Source organism: Mastigoproctus giganteus, chromosome 11 (genome assembly GCF_048544385.1).
Source record: "Mastigoproctus giganteus isolate SK-2022 chromosome 11, ASM4854438v1, whole genome shotgun sequence".
Lineage (NCBI taxonomy): Eukaryota > Metazoa > Arthropoda > Arachnida > Uropygi > Thelyphonidae > Mastigoproctus > Mastigoproctus giganteus.
Window position 1 is genome coordinate 22,424,760 of NC_143585.1, and position 21,120 is coordinate 22,445,879.

The window sequence follows — 21,120 nt, forward strand, 5'->3', positions numbered from 1 at the left end:
TATACTTAAAACACAGCTGTTAATTTTAATTTGTCCCAAGCTGAAGAGTAAACTTTCATTGCATATGTCAAATCTTATTAAAATTCACATACACATTGAATGGACATACATATATATACACACACAGGCAGTTCCCACTTTACATATTCCTGGGTTTAAGAGTTCTTTTTTTTTTTCATTTATCAAGTATCAACAAAATCACATATGAACATTAAAATGCTAAACATTCATAAATGCACATAGCTATGCAGTACAGTACAACTGTGTGTGCTTTTCCCATGCACAGTTGTATGTTTTGTTCAGGCAGAAGTGAGCATCTCACTGACTCACATAACAAAGCAGTTGCTACGCTGACATTACAAAGAGTAGTTGTGTTGCTCATTTTCAGTGAGCTGAAGCCCAGTATTATGCACATAAGCATGCAAGTATATATGTGTACTTGTCTTATTTCAAATTTATCCCCCTTATTAATACTGTACAGTATGCCAAAACGAAGTAATACTACAGAGTGCAATGTTAATAAAAAGAAACAGTGAAGAGGAATAATACTGGAAACAAAATGAGAAAATAAGCAAACATGATCTCATTATTCTTCATCAGTCGATGATGAAGAATAAAATTCTTTAACTATGACATAAATATCTTTATTATAATTTGCTTGATTTTAAAGGCTATGTTTTCATTTCTTTAGATAAATCATTGACTATTATTTTGACCTTTAACATTACCTCAGTCAAATTTCATTGTTGAGAACTTAATCCGTTTTAACATGTCTATGGAAAATAAATCACCGCTTTGCGAGCACGCACTAGGAATGAATTAACTCGTAAAGTCAGGGACTACCTGTGTGTGTATCACAGGTAGTTCCTGTGTGATATATACAAGGCGGTTTACATATCAGTTGACCAAGAAGATTCAATTCACCAAGTAAACTGAATATTCATGGATCACCAAAACAGTTTGAATAAGGTATTAGAGTATCAAAAATAGCATGATGTAAATGTAATATTAATAAAATATATAGGGACAGGAAACTGATTTCAAGAATTAAATTGTATAAATAATTTCTTCATAAACAAACATATGGACCGCCGTGTACACTGCATATAAAGTTTCCTCCAATCCTGTTGTACGGATGGATTAATAACAATAATTTCCATTCAAGGCTTTGAATATAGAGCAGGGGTGTGGTCAACCTTTGGAGATTGATTTCTACCACCCCATGCTTTCACTCTTATTTTTTTTGAAACATTTGTTATGCATCCCACTGCAATGGAGCTGATTACAGAAGTGAAGACTAATAGTTTAAATTTCTTGCAGTAGCAAAACACTACCAGGAAAGCATAATTTTCCTTTTGACCCATCCTTGTTAGATTATTTGTGTGCCACTCATTTTGTTCATTACCATTTTAGGATAGCAATTAGAAGACTGAAAATTATGAAAGGCTATATTTCTTTATAATTTTCTTTTCAAAAGTTAAACTACTGTAATTGTAATTATATTAACCACCATGTTAAACAGACAAGAGAAAGCATACTCTTAATCTGATTACTAGCAGTGACTTCATGCATTAAGAATCTGCAGATAAAAGGATCCACTAGGTGGCAGCATATTGATGTGCGACTTACTTAAAGTTGTAACAACTATCAACAGCAAACAGAAGGGCATTTGCTTTTGTAAAGGTAACCCACAGTAGTCTCAAACAGGTTTTAAATTTTATGCAGAGGAACCAACTGATGATCTTACCAACAGTAAAACCAAAATGGTATGCATTTGGGGACTTAATCACTGAAGCTACTGGGCATTTTAAACTTTTAAAGTGCATTTTAAACAAATGGACATCAGGTGAACTAATGAGAATCATGGCACAGAAGAAAACTGCAAGGAATGCTTAAAAATTATTGTGATACAGAAATGCACAGTAAGCATCAGCAATCAAATCACAAAGGGGATTAGGCAAGCCAAGGCAGATTACAAGAAATCTCTGGCAAAGAAAAGTCCGACAGACAATCCTAAGCACTCAGATTGATGAAAAACTGAATAGATGTTTTGCATTTATATTTACAAATGGAATTTAAGGGATGGGGGATGCCAGAGTAACAAATTTAACACTGAGCTAAACAATTTTGCGATGGCAACTGAGAAGAAAGTGGAAGAGAAACTGCTGAAGCTAAGAGTAAACGATGCAAGTGGAGTTTATGGGATCTACCCAATTATATTAATAGAAGCAAGAGGTTAGCAGGCCTTTGGCATAATCACAATAGCCTTGGATTCAATGGAGGTCCCCCATAGATTGGAGATGTGCAAGTTTCTCTTCTATTCACAAGAGGGGAGATCAGAGGGCCAAGTGAGACCCTTTGATGAGCTTGAATTTTGTGCAATTGTTAAAGAAGTAATGTAGGACCGTCTAGATAAATCCATGATGTGATTGCAGTTACACTGCAGTCACATCATGGATTTCTTAAGAGGTGTTCTTGTCTAACTAATCCAATTGGATACTATGATGCAATAACAAAGGAACTGGATGCAAAATGTAATTCTGTCATCATATACTTAGATTTCAGAAAAGCCTTTGATATTGCCACATAAGACTGCTGTACAAGTTGGAGCAGTGTGGCAAGTTGCTGATCTGGATAAAGGGATAGGCGAGTGAGGGAAGATAAAGGCAAATTTATCAGTGATAGACATGAATTTTGCAGCTGGATAAGGAGATTATCCTGTTATATAATGCGAACATCTTAAGCACTGCATACAGGTCTGGAAGCCTCATTTTAAGAAGAACGTAGATCCATTGAACTGGTGCAGAGACAAGCAACAAGATTAGCTAGGGGAACAAAAGGAACCAAGAAAGACCAGTTCTGCAAATTACATCATCTAAAAATCAGGCACCTGTGAAATCTGACGAAGGTGTTTTAAGGCTTTTAATAGACTGAGTAAGCTAAATGCTGATGGAAAACACAAGGGACACCTAAATTGATCAAGTATCAACAAAATCAAATATGAACGTTAAAATGCTAAATATTCATAAATATGGAATTTCTATGCACATAGCTATACAGTACAGTACAACTGTGCATGCTTTTCCCATGCACAGTTGTATGTTTATGAGGAAGGATGGTTGCAGGAGATTTGTGGAAATCTGCCTTCGGAGAGCAGGTAGTTGGAAAATTTTTTTTTTTTGCTGAAGCTGTAAAAGTTTGCTTTCTTTCATGATTTGCCACTATACTAATAGTTATTTATGGTAAATATATAACATTTACCATAAATAAGTATTAGTATAGTGGCAAATATTTTAAAATCATTCATAATTCTGCCACATATTCCTTGTAACCAGTTCCTACTGAAATACTCAGACAGTATATACAATTCTTGATGCAAATATGTAATCTCTTTAGTCCTAATTAATAGCCAGTCGAGCAGAAGTTTCATTTATATTTAGATTCTTTACAATGTATGTGTGTATGTGTGTATATTACAGTTAATCAAGGTGTGAATGAATGGGTCCTTCTGATATTTTGCAAGTATACTACTGAACAAAAATACCATCCCACAGCAAAGCAAAAAACATTCATCTTTGGCAATCAACCAACTCAAGGCTTTCAGTAACTTAGTTGTTATTAACTAGAAAGTCACATCTAAAACTGATTATACTTTCCTTTAAAAAAATGCAGTCTGAAATATTGAAAACAAATTTTTAAATTTATTGTATTTCATCCCTCTTATCTGAAGTATATCAAAGTAATTAAGGACAACCTAAAAAAAAAAATTCTTTATTGTTCAAAAATAGGTATACATATTTATTACAAGAAACATGTCATTGAGAAAAAATGCATCCGAACAGTTTTCCTCTTCATCCGTCTTCCTCTTTCAAATGAATACTAATACTATCAGATCTAATATTAGGTCTGATAGTATTGAAAAATGCAAACACATTTAGTGGTCAACACATATTGCACAACACATTTTTAGGCTATCTGTTTATATACATCTCTATCTGTTTTTTATATATATTTCTATAACTTTCAACAACCATGAAAAATCTTCACTTCAAAATCACAGTATAACTTGGTGGGTAAAAATCTCACTATAAAATTGTTTTGTACTCAATCATACATAAGTGGTTATTTTTTCAGCAAGTTTCTAAACTAAAGAAATAAGAGAAAGACAAATGGTCACTCAATTTCACACTAAATGTCCAATTAATTAATGCTGTGGCTCATGTGGGTATGCTGCAAAATCCATGAAGTGTTGAATCAGCATAGAAACTTTTTCTGGAAAAAGACTGCAAGAAAAATAAAAATGAGAAAAAATAACTATATCTATTACATAAATAACTGATTGATAGGTAGCCTACTTAAACATACAGGAAGTTATTACAAGACTCAACTTACAAGTACAAATGCAAACAAATGAGAGCTTCTGGCCAAGTTCACAAATGTTGACAGTTTTAGGGCTGAGACATTGCTATTTGGAGATCAGAAACAAAGAAATTCAATACATTACAGTGTATACAGGACAGGATGAAGAGTATGGGGTGTTACGTTCTATCAAAGGCAAACTGATGGTGACTAAATAAGTTCCAGTAGCTGAGCAAGCCCAAATGGAAGTTGGGTGTGTCGTGCAAGATTACTAATGGCAAAGGAAAAAGGACGCTAAGCTTCTTGAAAAAGGATCCAAAAACTGGTAATTCATTTGATAAGAATAACAAAGGCCCATCCCATATGAGGAAAGCCTCCAAAAAATTTTCTAAATTACCTTGAAGAGTTTCTGCTGCAATATTTTTTACTCTTGTTACCCTTCTTTTCTTTCCCTGTTGGTTTGATCGTTATGTTTAATTTTGACTATTTTCGCTCTTCTGTCTTGCCATACTGCTGGCATTACTTTTATTTTTTTAATCATCATTCTATTTTTATATTTCAAGCATCACATAGAGGAATATGCTTTTTCCTACCTCTGATGTTTGCTTTACCTTTTTATTATGAAAGATTCAGTTTTCAACTATTTCAAATATATACATAAGTATATCACATGACAGTAGTGGGCAGATTTGATAAAGCTGCACCCGTGCTGCCATCTATAGTTCATTATTCGTCTATATAATCTGGTTAAGATTACTTTTTGTCAGTGGCGTGGGTTTGCATTGGAGTGCTTGTATCTGTCCTATTTTTTAATTTTCGCTGCATCAGGACCACCGCTATTCAAGTCCTCTGCATTGGCAGTTCAACTGGGGATCAGGTGGCAGACTGATCTTTCGATCACCTCTCCTTTGCGGCGATTTGTCTAGAGATCGAAATACAGAGATTCCCTGACCATTATTGGCCTTGTAGTCCTCTGTTCAGATGGGTGTAATGGTCAGTCTATTTTTGGTTTATTTTATTGTAGCTGGTTTGCATCTCTGTTGGTGATATTTCATATAAATTTGGACTTGGTGCCCATCAGAGGGGTCTCCATTAAATTTCTGTTTAATAAATTTTGGCATTCAAAATTTAATTCATTATTATTTTATTATCTTTGCATTTAGATTTTTTAAATTATCTTGGAGAGTTTCTGCTGCAATTTTTTTTTACTCTTGTTACCCTTTTTTTCCCTCCCTGTTGGTTTGATAGTTATGTTTATAAAATTATAAAAGGCTGCCGCAGCCTAGTGGTCAGGCGCGCGGGTGCATAAGTACACGTGCCTTGAGTGACCGGGGTTCAAGCCCGTGATTGCTGAATATGGTGCTGTTTCTTGTATTGTCTTATCTTGTGAACTCCTCTGACCGTTTGGTCGTCCCGGAGTATAAACAGATTATTTATTTATATGTTTAATTTAATTTTGACTATTTTTGCTCTTCTGTCTGGCATTTTTTTTTAATCATCATTCTATTTTTATATTTCAAGCATCAAGTAGAGGAATATGCTTTTTGCTGCCTCTGATGTTTTCTTTACCTTTTTATTTTTTATTATTATTATTCAGTTTTCGACTAATTCAAACATTATTCAAATATATATGTCTATCTCCACAGTAGACCTTCGGATTTTCCAGGATAGAAATCCTGGATAATCGATTTTTTCCCAGTTAATCCAAAAATATTCAGCAATGTACCATAAAAAATATGGCAATGGATAAAAAAATTAAAAACATAAAACTTACCTCAACACAACTCGTGTGTCCAATATGATGCTGTCATAAGTATAAAAACACTTATAGGTAATGATGTATGCTTGCGTCGGGCACCAAAGTCTGCCAACGGTGGTACACAATCATTTTTTTTTACAAATTCTGTTTCAACTTCTATGATATCTTTAAAACATGTTTTGTTTTTAACATAATATTTCATATTTTAATTTTACGAAAAATAGGAGAGATAAGTCAAAATCAATTTGTTTAGAGAAATACGAAAGTATAGAAGATTTTTTTTTTTTTTTTTTTCTTTTGCAACTTTTTGACGAATGGCACTTAAAACAATATTTTCTGATAAAACACTATTGTCTTGCTGCACCAGGTAGCCAAGAAGTGCTTCTGTATGGCTTGAAGCAACACTATGGCTAATTTTTCGTGACAATATCAACTCTTCTTCAGGTTCACCATCATTTAGTGGTGGTGTAGTAGTCATTACATGATGTAAAATGTTTTCATCATTTAGTACTTCACCACCAGCTAAATCTTTGTCAGAATTAAGCCAACCATGAATTGATTGCTCATCGACATCCACACACCCCTCAATCTGTTTGCAAATTTCGTAACATTTCTGGTACCAAATCTTTGCAGTTTTCTTCAAATCCTAAGAATCCATCATTTCCTGGTAAAAATTTACGACAAGACCTCTTTAAGGTTATGCTTTTTATTGATTTCCATGCTTCTGAAACTTCGTAAATTGCATCCAATACCGTCAGGGTTTTTCAAAATGAATCAATAAATCACAATATGAACCAATAAACTAATCAATAAATTGCAATCATTTTCTTCTGCTAACTTGAGAGATAAATTTCTAGGATAAATTTATCGCATAAGTTGTATTAAATGATCCAGAGGTTGTATTAAAGCTGTCACATTGGGGGTAAATATTTTACAAAAATATTTCCATCTGATTTTAGAATTTCTTCATTAAGATGACATAGTGCATTGTCTAATAGCAGGACAGCTTTCTGTGGCAAGCCCAGTGATGCCAGATGTTGGCTCACTGAAGACACAAATTTAGTTCTAAACCAACTGGCAAATATCTCCATCTATCCAGGCTGACTAATAGATGTAGTAATCGACAGGTAAATTTGATATTGAAATACTTGAGAAAGCCCGTGGTTTTCTGCCGTTTCAATTGCGCAGTGTTTCGAAGAATGTGACCCACCAGCATTTGCACAGCAAAGAACTGTCAATCTTCACTTTTGCATTTTACGTCCTGGAACTTTTACCTGTTTCATATGCCAAAGTTTTTGACGTTAGACAATTCCAGTACAATCCTGTTTCATCAGCATTGAAAATTTTCTCTGGCACAAGTTCATTGGTTTCAATAAATTTTTGAAACTCACTGGTGAATTTTTTGCAGCCGGTGCATCACTACTTAGTTTTTCACCTTGACTGGAAATGTGATGAATGCCATGCCTCTCATTAAAGTGTCAACCACCCAGAAGATGCGTTAAAATCAGCCTGCAATTTTAATTCATTGAAAAAATATTTTGCCTTGGTTGCACAAACTGCCCCAGAGTCTGAATTGCCTTTTGCTCTTTGTTGGCTAAACCATAACACCACTGCATTGTTGAGGTCCTTGTATGTAGACTTTCATCATTTCTGTTATCATGCCTTGAATGCTGTCAGATGTGCCTGCAAAATCTCATAGCTTCCCTTTATTTTTTACTTCATGTATGGTTTTGGTCACCAACATATTATTATAATGGTTCATTAAAGATTTAATGGATGAACAGTTTTCAAACTTCTGAATAATTTCAATTTTTGTTCAATTGAAAACAACTCTTTTGCATTTATCCGTCATTTTTGTGATTTCTAAACAAAACAAATCACTCCTGACAAATAACGAAACAAAATTTTTTCTTTTGCAGAGCTACGAAACACAGCAATCCACACAATGAACTAAACATTTGTTCTCTTTCTGTTGTTTATTTGAGTGGAAGATGTGAAGACAGTGGGAATTGCGGGGTAATAGGTTCATCTCCCAGTCACGACTTATAACACTGCTTCTTGTCGCTTATTTACAACTTGCAAAATATCTGGTTATACCTATTCTATTTATTAGTTGAATTTTGTGATTTTGATGGATTTTTTTTTTTTTTTCCCTTTTACTTTGGGATCTTGAAGTGTCCCGGTAAATCAAGTATCAGCTGTATAGGTATATATGGTCCTTGAGGCTGTCGCAGACAGTATCTCAGATATGCCAGACAAGCCATGCTTGCTACCTGGGAGCCTAAAACACTGATGGAACAGATATTTGGGTCACACTGATATTCTGATGATAGTCAAGTGACCCAATTTCGGTGAAGGCTGGACAGTCTGTAACAGCCAAATCCTCTGCTTCCACTTTCAAATTGATACGGTTAGTCCAAGCACAAGCATAATGTGGGTGACCATCCAGGTGTGAACCAACGTAAGCAGTAGTCAAGGTGTGGCACTCACACAAACACAGGAATGGTCCCTCTATGTTACCAGGCAATGCTAGTTGGTAAATGAATCTCATCAACCTGTGCGATACCACCACTTTGCTTACTGGAGGCTTGAAGTGGTGGAACCCATGTTTAGTCTCCAGAGCAAAAGTTCCAGTGAACTTTTGAGAACACCATGTCAAGATCCAAACTTCCCTACATTCTGAAGGTACAGCTCTAAAATGGTGTTCACAGGCCGGCCGCTACTTAGTACACCGGACCAAACCTATTGGTAGCTCTCTAGAAGACCTCCGGATCAGCTAGGATATAATCTTGCTGCCTCTGCCTCTACTCTGCCAGATAGTGACTGGAGGGAGTCAGAGTAGTATGTATGCAGGGGACATTATCGAGGCCACTTTACACTTTATATCAAGGATCTGGGTTAATTCTTACCATATGTATGCCATATCCAAAAATTTCATTACTTCATATAGCATGTCACCACCCACCACTTTTTCTTACTATTGAATACACCACGAATTGTCAAACTAATAGAGCAAACTTATCTGCGAAAATATCTAAACCTCCCAAACACTTCCTAGTTCATTTCACAAATATACATGGTTTCAGTTCTAATCTCAATGATGTCCATTTCCACTTACAGTCTGCCAAACGCCATGTACTTTTTCTGACAGAACTCAGTTAGCAGTTGATTTAACCACTGTTCATCTCAGTTGCCCAAATTATTCACTGTATGATTCCTTTCGCCTCAAAGGTGGTACTTGTGCATATGTCCATTCCAATATTCCCCGTCAGACTTCGTAATTTGGAATCCCCTTTTTTCGATCTTCTCTGGCTTAAAAAAAATCTCTACCTCATTGTGTCAAATTCATCTGTTCTCTACCATTCTCCCAACTCCAATAATCACTTGGAGCTCTGACTTCTCTCTTTGCAACTTGACTTTCTCCAGTCCAACTTTCCTAACAGCGAGGTAATTTTCCTTGGTGATTTTAATGTTCATAACTCCAGCCGGCTTCCATTTTCTAGTCACACCAACCCAGCTGGTTGAGATGCTGCGGCTTTTGCAATTTCTAATGACCTTGCAGATTGTTCTAGTATTCTTGAACCTACAAGAATACCAGACAATCCTAACCATACAGCCAACACGCTTGATCTTTTTCTCACAAACAATCCTAAGTACATGGTCGAAGCAAGTGGTCCTTTAGGTACCTCTGATCACAACTTGGCGATTGTCTCTTCTCCAATGGAGCCTTTATCTCACGGCTATTCCCAACCTCGTATAGTTCGGCATTACAAGAATGCAAAATGGGATGACCTGCCAGATTTCTTTTCTTCTTTTCCTTGGTCAGATTACTGTTTCAAAACTTCTAATGTCAACATTTGCTCAGATCGTGTCAGCGAAATTATTCTTGTAGGAATGGAATCCTTCATTCCACCTTAAAATCTCGTCCTTTATCTAAAACTTGGTTTTCCAATAAATGTGTTAAGGCTGTTCAAGAGAAGAATGTTGCATATCGTAATTGGCTTGTTTCCAATTCTTCAGTTTCATTTTCTGCTAATCAGTCCAAACTAGATTTTGAACAGGCTAAGAGTAGACAACTTGCTTCTTGCCCTAATGGTAGCCGAGCATTCTGGTCCCATGCCAAAGCTATTGGCAACAACTTTTGCCCATCTCTGCTCCCACCTCTGTCAAAACCAGTAGGTTCTATTGTCACTTCAGCCAAGGATAAAGCTGACCTGCTAGCATCCCATTTTTCTTCCAACTCACGTATTAAAGATCTTAGTAAAACACCTCCCACCATTCCCAGCACACCCCATTCAATGCCTCCTATGGTCTTCCGTCAAAAGGATTTGGATGAATCTTGATGCTAAGAAAGCTCCAGGTCCTGATGGTATTTCTCCACTTTTCTCCAAAACTGTGCTCCTGATCTTACTCCTGTTCTTTGCTGCCTTTTTCCACTTTCTTATTCCAAAGGTGTTTTCCCTTCTGTTTGGAGAAATGCTCATATCCAGCCAGTTCCTAAAAAGGGTGACAAATCCCTCCCATCCAATTACTTCTACTCTTTCTAAAGTAATGGAGAAATCAATTAACTGCCAACTCTTAAATTATCTAGAAAACTTCCATCTGATCAATGGTCACCAGTATGGATTCCGTCAGTTTCGATCCACTGGTGACATTCTGGCTTATGTTATCTATTTATCGACATATTCAATGGAAAAGTTCAGTGAAACATAAGCAGTTGCTCCTGACATCTCAAAAGCTTTTGATCGTGTTTGGCATAAAGGTTTTCTAAACAAGCTTTGCCAACTGGTTTTTGTAATTGATTATCCAGTTTTCTCTCTCACTGAGGTTGATGGTAGATGGCTCTCCGTCTTCTAACTTCTCCACTAATGCTGGTGTCCCCCAAGGTTCAGTTCTTTCCCCCACTCTTTTCCTCTTGTATATTAATGACCTTCTTCCATTGACTGGAAATCCTATCTATAGTTTTGCTGATGATAGCACATTGCATTCCACTTTCCAGTTTGAGAAACCTTGCCCTTCTCAATTATCTTCAACTTCTAGAAAATCCATTACTAATTCCTTAAATGCCAATCTCCAGTGGGGTAAAGACAACTTAATTAATTTCAATCCTTTTACAACTAAGTCAGTCCTGTCTTATATCTCGCAAAAAGGATTCTTCTGCTCCTATGCTTATCTTTGGTTAAGGTTAAGTAAAGTTTATTGAAGTTGCAACATTTTTCAGTTTTACAAATAAAGAATGAATCCAGAGGGTTTTTTTTTTTTTTTTTGTATTTTTTCAGATAAAAAAAAAAAAATTGTGGTAGCATTTAGTTGTCTTTAATCTCGCGCTCAATTTCTGCTGCATGATCACAAAGAGAAGTCAGTTTTCTCATTGTTTTTCAAATCCTCATAACTGCATAGACCAGATAATGAATGCTTGGATACCAGGGACCTGCTCTACAAGTACAAAGTTCTGATTCCATTATTTGTGAAGACGCAAAAAAAAAATTCTATTTCATTTACAGAGGTTGCTAAAGGTTGTCTAAAAATGGTAATGAATAATAAGGACATCCTCTCCAATGAGATTTTCAACAGGATTGAATTTAAAGTCAAATGGAAGAGCCAGTGCAAAAAAAGTGTAGCAGTCGCAGGGCAAAGTGTATACTGCCATCTTTCCAGATGAAGACACTGAAAGTTACATCCACCCATTTGGAAAGAAAGAAATGCTACATAATTTGCAAGCATAACTGTTTAAAGAGGGCAAGGTAAGGTTCTTGAAGTGGTTATTTGAATTACTTCAAGAACCAGGAGTGCAAATATGAAATCTCAGGGAATAGCAAAAGAATGTATCTCCTGAAGTTCACTTATAGGCAGTGGGCTGTCAAATACTGGAATAAGTCACTTCCCAAGAGGCAGAGACAGTAAATCTGGCTAAATTTAATGCAGAATTAGATGACAATCATGTGGGAATGAGAACAGTATGAATACTGTTGTTTTATTTTATTACTTATATCCACTTCCTTGCATTGTTTGGCTTAACGTTAAAAATTCCCACTCATTCAAGAGTGGTCACCCTTAAGAATGATTTTTTTTTATTTTCACAAGGTCACCCTTGTGAAAATAAAAAAATGCAATGTCTGGCTTGACTATCTTTAAAAAAGTGTAAAGGTTCTTTTTTTCTAACATGTTTTTTACTGCTAACATCTAAGTTTTCGATTGCCTGTCTGAAAATCTATTAAGTCCTTTTTCCTGCAGTTTGAAACAAAACAGAAACATTATCTTTAATTACATCCAGTATAAAAGAAAAATAACTTACTATAATGCTCGCACGACTATCTCCAACCTTGCAGGAATAATAACAAATCTCTCATTTCGAAGTATAGATATTACTACTTGCTCGGCTGCATCCTCTAACTTAAGAAGAGGTAACAAACGAGGAAACCTAAAACAGAAAAATGAAACAATCACTGGTTGACTGTGTAAAACCATAATCAAATTAAACAAGTACACAGCAAAGAAGTATAGATTTTAGAGAATAATTTACACAAATAATTTACGGTCCTTGAGGTTGTCACAGACATTCTCTCAGATATGCCTGACAAGCTGTACTTGCTACCTGGGAGTCTAAAACGCTGATGGAACTGATATTCGGATGATACTCAAGTCAAGTGGACCCAATTTCGGTGAAGTCCGGACGGTCTGTGACAGCCAAATCCCCTGCTTGCACCTTCACGATGGTGGGACTGTTAGTAATCCTGGGTATAACCTCCATGCACAAGTACATGGTGGGTGACCACCCAGGTGTGAACCAACGTAAGCAGGGGTCGAGGTGTGGCGTCCACAGCACATGGAGGAACGTCGCCAATCTATGTTACCAGGCAGTACTAGGTTTGTTATTTGTTATTTGGTTGTTTAGGAGCATTAGCAACTAAGGCCATATTGCTCCGGGATATGCGGTGGTCATTCCCTGACCTTTCCGCATCCGCCGTATTTGGTGGTGACGGGCTCGAACCCCGGTCTAATCAAGAAGCGTGTGCTACACACTGCTGCTCCTTCCCACCTGGCTACGGAGGCGCCTCAGTACTAGGTGGTAGATGACTCATCAACCGGTGAAATACCACCACTTTGCTTATTGGAGGCTTGAAGTGGTGGAACCCATGTTTAGTCTCTAGAGCTAAGTTCCGGTCAACCATTCCCTATCTCTTCCATCATGCAGTATGATTGATGACTTTTGAGGTTATGATGAACGTCGTGGCGAGATCCAATATTCCTTACATTTCGAGGGTACAGCTCTAAAACAGTGTTCGCAGGCCGGCCGCTAGTTAGTACACCGGACTGAACCTATTGGTAACTCTCTAGGAAGCTTCCGGATCAGCTAGTGTATAATCTTGCTACCTCTACTCTGCCAGATAGTGACTGGAGGGAGTCCGAGTACTGTGTATGCGGGGAGCATTGTCGAGGCCACGTTATGTCAAGGATCTGGGTATATTCTTACCACATGTACGCCATATCCAAAAATTTCATTACTTCATACAGCATGTCCCACCTACTTTTTCTTACTATTGAATACACCATGAATTGTCAAACTAATAGAACAAGCTCATCTGCAAAAAGGTCTAAACCCCCCAAGGACTCCCTAATTCATTTCACAAATATACGTGGTCTCAATTCTAATCTCAACGATGTCCATTTCCACTTGCAGTCTGCCAAACCCCATGTACTTTTTCTGACAGAATCTCAGTTATCGGTTGGTTCATCTATTGCTCATCTCAGATGCCCAAATTATTCGCTGTACGATTCCTTTCGCCTCAAAGGTGGTACTTGTGCATATGTCCGTTCTGATATTCCCTCTCAGAGACTTGGCAATTTGGAATCTCCTCTCTTTGATCTTCTCTGGCTTAAAATCTCTCTACCTCATTGTGTCAAATTCATCTGTTGTCTCTACCGTTCTCCCAACTCCACTAATCACTTGGAGCTCTTTGACTTCCTCTCTTTGCAACTTCACTTTCTCCAGTCCAACTTTCCTAACAGTGAGGTAATTTTCCTTGGTGATTTTAATGTTCACAATTCCAGCTGGTTTCCATTTTCTAGTCACACCGACCCAGCAGGTCGAGATGCTGAGGCTTTTGCAATTACTAATGACTTAGCACAGATTGTTCATTTACCTACAAGAATACTGGACAATCCTAATCATACAGCCAATACGCTTGATCTTTTCTCGCAAACAACCCTTCTAAGTACACGGTCGAAGTGAGAGGTCCTTTAGGCACTTCAGATCACAACTTGGTGATTGTCTCTTCTCCAATGGAACCTTTATCTCATGGCTATTCCCAACCACGTGTTGTTTGGCATTACAAGAATGCAAAATGGGATGACCTGCGAGACTTCTTTTCTTCTTTTCCTTGGTCGGATTACTGTTTCAAAACTTCTGATGTCAATGTTTGCTCAGATCGTGTCAGTGAAATTATTCTTGCAGGAATGGAATCCCTTATCCCACACTCCACTTTAAAATCTCGTCATTTATCTAAACCTTGGTTTTCCAATAAATGTGCTAAGGCTGTCCAAGAGAAGAATGTTGCATATCGTAATTGGCTTGTTTCTAATTTTTAAGTTTCATTTTCTGCCTACACCAAAGCTCGCAACAGTTGTAAAGCAGTTATTAATCAGTCCAAACTAGAGTTTGAACAGGCTAAGAGTAGAAAACTTGCTTCTTGCCCTAATGGTAGCCGAGCATTCTGATCTCTTGCCATAGCTATTGCCCACAATTTTTTGCCCATCTCTGCTCCCACCTCTGTCCAAACCAGATGGTTCTGTTGCGACTTCAACCAAGGATAAAGCTGACCTGTTAGCATCCCATTTTTCTTCCACCTCATGTATTAATGATCTTGGTAAAACACCTCCCACCATTACCAACACGCTCCATTCAATGCCTCCTGTGGTCTTCCGTCAAAAGGATATCAGAAGGATTTTGATGAATCTTGATGCTAAGAAAGCTCCAGGTCCTGATGGTATTTCTCCACTTGTTCTCAAAACCTGTGCTCCTGAACTTACTCCTATTCTTTGCCGCCTTTTTTCACTTTCTTATTCCAAAGGTGTTTTTCCTTCCGCTTGGAAATTTGCTCATATCCACCCAGTTCCTAAAAAGGGTGACAAATCCCTCCCATCCAATTATCGTCCCATTGCAATTACTTCTACTCTTTCTAAAGTAATGGAGAAATCAATCAACCGCCAACTCTTAAACTACCTTGAAACTTTCCGTCTGCTCAACGATCACCAGTATGGATTCCGTCAGTGTCGATCCACTGGTGATATTCTGGCTTATGTTACCCATTTATGGAAAGGTTCGGTGAAACACAAGTAGTTGCTCTTGACATCTCAACGGCTTTTGATCATGTTTGGCATAAAGGGCTTCTAAACAAGCTTCCATCTTATGGTTTGCCATCTGTTTTTAGTAATTGGTTATCCAGTTTTCTCTCTGATCGCTCACTGAGGGTGATGGTAGATGGTTCTCTGTCTTCTAACTTCTCCACTAATGCCTGTGTCCCCCAAGGTTCAGTTCTTTCCCCCACTCTTTTCCTCTTGTATATCAATGACCTTCCATTGACTGGAAATCCTATCCATAGTTTTGCCGATGATAGCACATTGCATTCAACTTTCCATTTTGAGAAACCTTGTCCTGCTCAATCAGCTTCAACTTCTCGAAAATCTGCTACCAATTCCTTAAATGCCGATCTTCAGGTAATTCTCCAGTGGGGCAAAGACAACTTAGTTGATTTCAACCCTTCTAAAACTCAGTCTTCTCTTATATCTCGCAAAAAGGATTCTTCTGCTCCTATGATTATCTTTAGTGACACTCCGATTTCTAAGCAAAATTATATATCTCTTTTCGGGATTACCCTGACTTCTAATCTCTCTTGGCACAAGCACATTACAAATATTGCTTCCTCTGCATCTAAAAAACTTGGTTTTCTCTTTCGCTCTCGGCGTTACTTTTCTTCCAAACAGCTGCTCACTCTGTATAAATTGCAAATCCGCCCTGCCATGGAATATTGTTCCCACATCTGGGGTGGTGCCCCCAAAACCTCTCTCAGGCTTCTTGATTCCATTCAGAAGAAGGCAGTTAGGTTAATTAATGATTCATCTCTAACAGAGTCTCTCCACTCGCTGTCTCATAGATGCACTGTTTCTGCTGCATGCCTCTTCTACAGATACTTATATGGGCACTGTTCTTCTGAATTGGTTTCTATAATGCCTGCTCTCTCTTTCAAAACAGTCCGAACACGTGCCGCCGTGTTCGGACTGTCATAATCCCATTGTATAAAGCTATTGTTAGACCACACTTCGAATACTGTGTTCAAGTATGGAGACCACATAAAAAAAAAAAAGAAAGACATTGTGCTTCTTGAAAGGGTCCAAAGATGGGTAACTCTCCTGGTGAGATCGGCAAAAGGGCATCCGTATGAGGAAAGACTGAATAGGTGGGTTGCAGAGCTTGGAAACTAGGCACCTTAGAGGAGACTTGATTGAGCTGTTTAAGGCTCTGAGAGGTATAAGCAAAATGAATGAGGATGGAATTTTAACAGTTATAAATGATTCTAAAACAAGGGGCCATAATTTGAAGTTATGGGGGGAAAATGTTTAGACTGGACTGCAGGAAGTTTTATTTAAGCCAGCGAGTTATAAATTACTGGAATTTTTTTTTCTTATTATTATTTTATCTTATTTTTTCTTATATATATATAAAAATAAGATAGTATGAATCAGAGCTGTAGTACTCAATATGTTCTACGCTGATAATAATATTAGTAAATTAATAAGAGGAGTTTACCTCAATATAGTACGTAGAACACTTCCGTATGATACCCTCCAGAAATTAAAACGGAAAAAATCGACAGATCGTTTTGAATATTTTCGTTAGATTCTTTTAATTGCGTTAATTTGAATTTTAATTGTTTTAAATTGATTTTGAATTGTGTTAAATTGATTATTTAATTATTTATATTTTACTTTAATGTACCGGTAAGTTGTCAATTTTTTCGTTTTTTCCGTTTTAATTTCTGGAGGGTATCATACGGAAGTGTTCTGCGTACTATATTGAGGTAAACTCCTCTTATTAATTTACTAATATAAAAATAAGAAAAAATAATAAAATATATACACATTCATGTAGGCCTTTGAGGAGATAGTAACACAACTGTGAATGTAAGATGACAAAATTGACAGAGTTAACAGACCCAGCACAAAATGATAATAGGCTATCACATAAGCCAGTCTGCATGTGGTATTTCAACAGCACTGAAGGTGCCTAGATAAATGAGTGGTAACACATCTGCAAATGAAAGCAGACAAGTGCCAAAACTGTCATGAAATGACACAGAAAAACTGCCAAAGCTGATAGAACACGACAGGAAACCCTGCAAAATCCATTTGGAATGAAAGCCGACATGGTTGCAGCAGTGTGATAAATGGGACACAAATCAACACTAGTAGTGTGAAGGATACTGCATGACATAGGTTACCATGGTCATGCAGTCATCCACAAGCCACTAATCATCCTGACTAATACCAGACACCATCTACCTTGGTAGAAGGCCTACCATCCTTGGGCCATAAACCAATGGAAGGCTGTGCTTCAGAGTTATGTTACAAGGTCTACCACTCCGATGGTCATGCCTAGGTGTGGCACATGCCTGGAGAAAGCTACCCAGCAGATTATCATCCTAACAATGAAGTTTGGAGTAGGCAGCATGACGGTCTGGGATGATTTTCATGGTTTGGACTGGGACTACTGGTCGTTTTAGAAAAAACCATGAATGCCGAGGTCTATCCTGGACAACATGTTACCTACATTGTGGCAACATGTTGAGGACAGTCTATAACCGTATCAGCAGGATAGTACTCTACGTCATACTGCTTTCATTACGATGGACTGATCTGAGGACACAAGTGCTGAAACGTTTTATGGGATGAACTCAATCATCAGGTATGCATGAGGAGAGACTGCTCCCCCCCCCCAAAAAAAAGAGCTGAACTGGTTGCCATTTTGAATGGCCGAAAATATTTACAAAAACTGATAGTGTTCCATGGAAACTGGAGGCTGTCATAAAAGCTAAAGGTTTTGACAAACATTATTAGTTTTCCTGTAAATAAAGGTTAATTGTAGATATACAACTAACAGTAGGGGCAGTGTAAATAGGTGAATGGGGAGGGTTGGGTTGGGTTGTATTGGATTGTGCCTAATGAAATCCTACTTCCTCCACAGTTCTCAGGAGGGAATAAGTTCCCCTCATGACTTCTTTGGGTTTTTCAGCCTGCACAACATATTAAATCAGCCAGCTAGTGCACACTTGCAGACATAACGTACAGTGAAACAACATGGCCTAACTTGCTGATGTACTTAGAGAGAAATGTCACTTTTTTTTGCATGGGTTATTAAAGATAAATGTTATCCCTGCCTCAGATTGTTTTCTCAACATTTCTGGATTGTAAATGTGTAGATTCTAGATTTCACAGAGCTGCCTGTATAACTTATTTTTTACAAATTTAAATGCCTTTATTAGTCATGGAGAAAAGTAATATGGATGGACAAGAGTTAAATGTGGAAGATATATCAAGTGTATGCGCATTGGTGCATACACACAAGGGGAAAGGAATTAAATAGATGGTAAGCCATTCATACATATGGCATTTCCAAATTTGAGTTATGTCCTTTGTTGGTGGATAGTAACCATTTCTATAATAGGACACATCCTTTTATGAAAAAAAGGAAATTTGAGACATTGATCTCTCAAATTGTAACACTTGTCTAAAACAGAAGTACAATACTTCTTCATAATGAAGTGTCAGCAAGTACAAAAATTCCCACCTTTGACTTGTTGCATGTATTTATTATCAAAGAAGACTACGAGAAATCAGTATATTGTCTATACTTGCACATATTCTTTGGTTAGTGGTTTTGCTTGTTTGCTCAAATGAAAAATCAGTTCCCGGGAGATAATCATTCACCAACAGTGTGAAAAAAAAGCTATAAAAAAAAAGAGTTGACTCAATGGCAACCAATGCTATTTCTAGATGTGAAAGAAGTCTTACATTTGGGGAACAGCTACCCCAAAATAATTTATATACTTGACAGGGTTGAATTGAAACAGAAAGAAAAGGATCTGGGAGTTATTATACCAGCAGATATGAACTGCTGTGCTCAGTGCAAGCAGGTGGCCAGGAAAGCCCTTGGTGTCCTATCGATGATTTATTGAACAATAGGCAGCAGAGACAGGGGTGTGTCATTACCCCACTGTATAAGGCAGTGGTAAGACCAAACTTGGAATACTGTGTCCAAGTATGGAGACTTCACCTAAAATAAAATAAAATAAAAAAGATAATGAGTTTCTTTAAATGGTCCAAAGATAGGTAAACTGCAAGTGAGATCTACAAAAGTCACTGTTTGAGGAAAGCCTTCAATGTGTTACACAGTTTGCAACCACGCACTTCAGAGGGGAGGGAGCCTGAAAGAAATCTATAAGGCTCTGAGAGGAGATAGTAAAAGGAAAAAGATAAATTGATAGTAAAGGGGAAAAAGATAAAATTATAGTAAAAAGATAGTAAAACAAAAGTGAAATTTTTACTGTTACAAAGGGTTCCAGAACAAGGGATCAAATTACGGGGAGAATGGGTTTAGACTGGATTGTAGGAAATTCTTTTAGCCAGCAAGTTGTAGAGCACATTGGCATAAGCAGCAATGTGCTGAGTACAAGTTTAAGATGGTTAACAAGTCAAGGTAATTGAGGCTGACAGCTTGGACAAATTCAAAGGTCAACAGGAGCTACTTATCAGTATATTATACAATGACACAGTATACTGCATCAGTGTATAATGTACTGATTTTATAAATAAAATAAAACCACCTACCTACTGCAGGGAAGTTCTGGTGAGCTCGTATCTATACTAATTGGACATAACGTTGTTAATTTAATGTACTCTTCTTTTCGAGCTGCATACAATTCCTCTGACAAAGATCTCATTAAACCCATCACTCCAAACTTAGATGCACTGAAAGAAAGTAAATTATTGAAACAAGTGTTTAGAAAACTAAAATATTTGCAACATTCTGCCTTTCAGAACTACAAACTATAAATTTAAAATTACATTACATAGTAAAAAATGTAAAATAAAAAAGAGCAAACATTTAAGCATATTCTTTTCAGCATGTGCTTGACTGATATCTGCTTTAGGAAGTTTGCATTATGTGGATTTAATTCTAAAAAGCACAGTAAACACCAATATTTTGACCTCATCCAGTTTACTCAATATCTATTTTCCAAGATATATATATATATATTTTTTTTTTTAATGCTGTCCTACACCCTGGTTTGCGACTATTGAGAGTGCTGCCTATACCTTGAACAAAATTGCCGTGGCCTGAGTATAGTGGGGACTCTAAAAAGATGAGAGAGAGAAATCAAAAAGCAGACACTCGAAACAAAAATGAATAGCAACAGGCCTAGAGGTATACCAAGAAGAAAGCAAAATTGATGGCATCAAGTAAGCATTACTGAAGGAGACCCTCTCTGGCTATGAGACTAAAGATCTAAGCAGAAATAGAATAGCATTAAGAAAAATTTTGGTCTGACAAACATGAACAAATTCTTAGGTTTAAAAAGATGAGAAACAATGTATATGAACCCTTCCCTATCTCTTCCATCATGCAGTATGATTGATGACTTTTGAGGTTATGATGAACGTCGTGGCGAGATCGAATATTCCTTACATTTCGAGGGTACAGCTCTAAAACGGTTTTCACAGGCCGGCCGCTAGTTAGTACACCGGACTGGACCTATTGGTAAAAATCACCTGAGAGGCCATCAGATTCGTCCACTTGATATTGATGGGTCAACTGTTGATGATCCTGCTCAGGTAGCCAACAAACTAAATGAATATTTTGCATCGACATTCACACATGAGGAGTTATTCAGCGAGGGGAATGCCAGAGGTGTATTCAACTCTAGCAGTAAGCTACAGAATCTTGA

At 37.2% G+C, this 21,120-nt stretch overlaps 1 protein-coding gene across 1 annotated transcript in view; it reads right to left on the reverse strand.

Moving 5' to 3' along the window:
• Positions 1-4,074: 4,074 nt before the first annotated feature.
• Positions 4,075-21,120, reverse strand: part of LOC150077774 (epidermal retinol dehydrogenase 2-like) — a 50,890-nt gene continuing 33,844 nt past the window's right edge. The window contains exons 5-7 of the mRNA XM_090384361.1: positions 20,003-20,143; positions 12,414-12,539; positions 4,075-4,283 (exon numbers count right to left, since the gene is read on the reverse strand). Coding sequence (XP_090240487.1) covers positions 4,205-4,283; positions 12,414-12,539; positions 20,003-20,143 — 346 coding nt within the window. The 3' untranslated portion in view covers positions 4,075-4,204. The remainder of the gene's footprint in view (positions 4,284-12,413; positions 12,540-20,002; positions 20,144-21,120) is intronic.